At 63.9% G+C, this 929-nt stretch overlaps 1 protein-coding gene across 2 annotated transcripts in view; it reads left to right on the plus strand.

The window, feature by feature from the left end:
* The window catches only part of Znf827 (zinc finger protein 827), a 170,711-nt gene continuing 169,782 nt past the window's right edge, over window positions 1–929 (plus strand). For both annotated transcript variants that reach the window (XM_004645439.2, XM_023705731.1), the window contains exon 1: window positions 1–225. In XM_004645439.2, coding sequence (XP_004645496.1) covers window positions 183–225 — 43 coding nt within the window. In that variant the 5' untranslated portion in view covers window positions 1–182. The remainder of the gene's footprint in view (window positions 226–929) is intronic.

Below are 929 nucleotides of genomic sequence, written 5' to 3' on the forward strand. Positions count from 1 at the left end.
TCTTCGGGCTCCAGGAAACAAGCTCCAACCCATTGCACACACCGGAGAGAAGGGGTTTCCCCCTGCCCGCCCGCCCGCCCCCCAACTACCTCCCTGCTCCTGCCAGTGTCTGCTCTCTGCCCCCACGGGGGTTTATTTGATCTCACATTAACCAAGGAGGAGAATGTGAGAAAAGGGGGAAAATGCCCAGGAGGAAGCAGGAGCAGCCCAAGCGCCTTCCCTCACGTAAGTCATCCCTTCTCCACCTCCTCTCGTGCCATTTTCTCGCCCTCCCTCTCCTCTTTCCCCTCCGCAGCCTCCTCCGTTGTTTTCTGCATTAGTTTAGGGTTACAGAGGTGAAACTGACAAAGACACAGCCCGGGTTACTCCTCGCTTAGGTCTCTGCTGAGGCAGCCATGTTGGTGATGATCAGCCCCGTGCCCTTTCTATTCTCTCTCTTTTTCTTTCTTTCTCTCACCCCCCTCCTCTTTTTCCTTGAGATCGGGCTTTTTCCCCTCTCCCTCCTCCTCCCCCTCCTCACTCCGGGTTGCTGGGGGGAGGGGGCGCGAGCGGGAGGAGGGGAGTAGTGTGGATGCCGGGTTTTTATCGGGGGGTGGGGAGAGGTTGGAATCTTTAAAAAAGAGAAAATTCCTTGCGGATCCCAGTGCCTGAGGGTGCGGGGTCGGGGCGCGCGCGGGGCCGAGGGCCGTGACATGGCGTTTGGGGTGTCGGGGCGCGGGCGCGCGGCCGCCCGCCGGCCAGGGGACCCGGGGAGAGGTCCGTCTCCCGCTAAAGGTTGCGCCGGGGTTGGTCGGCCCGGAGCCGCCGGCGGCTGGAGCTGGAGGAGGCGGAGGTGGAGGCGGCGGCGGCGGCGGAGGAGGGAGTCGGGGGCGGGCGAGGCGGGAGCGGCCGGGGAGGGTGTGGGGGCACCGCACACAAACACGGGCGCA

Source organism: Octodon degus, unplaced genomic scaffold (assembly GCF_000260255.1).
Source record: "Octodon degus isolate 3935 unplaced genomic scaffold, OctDeg1.0 scaffold00227, whole genome shotgun sequence".
In the NCBI taxonomy this organism is placed as follows: Eukaryota; Metazoa; Chordata; class Mammalia; order Rodentia; family Octodontidae; genus Octodon; species Octodon degus.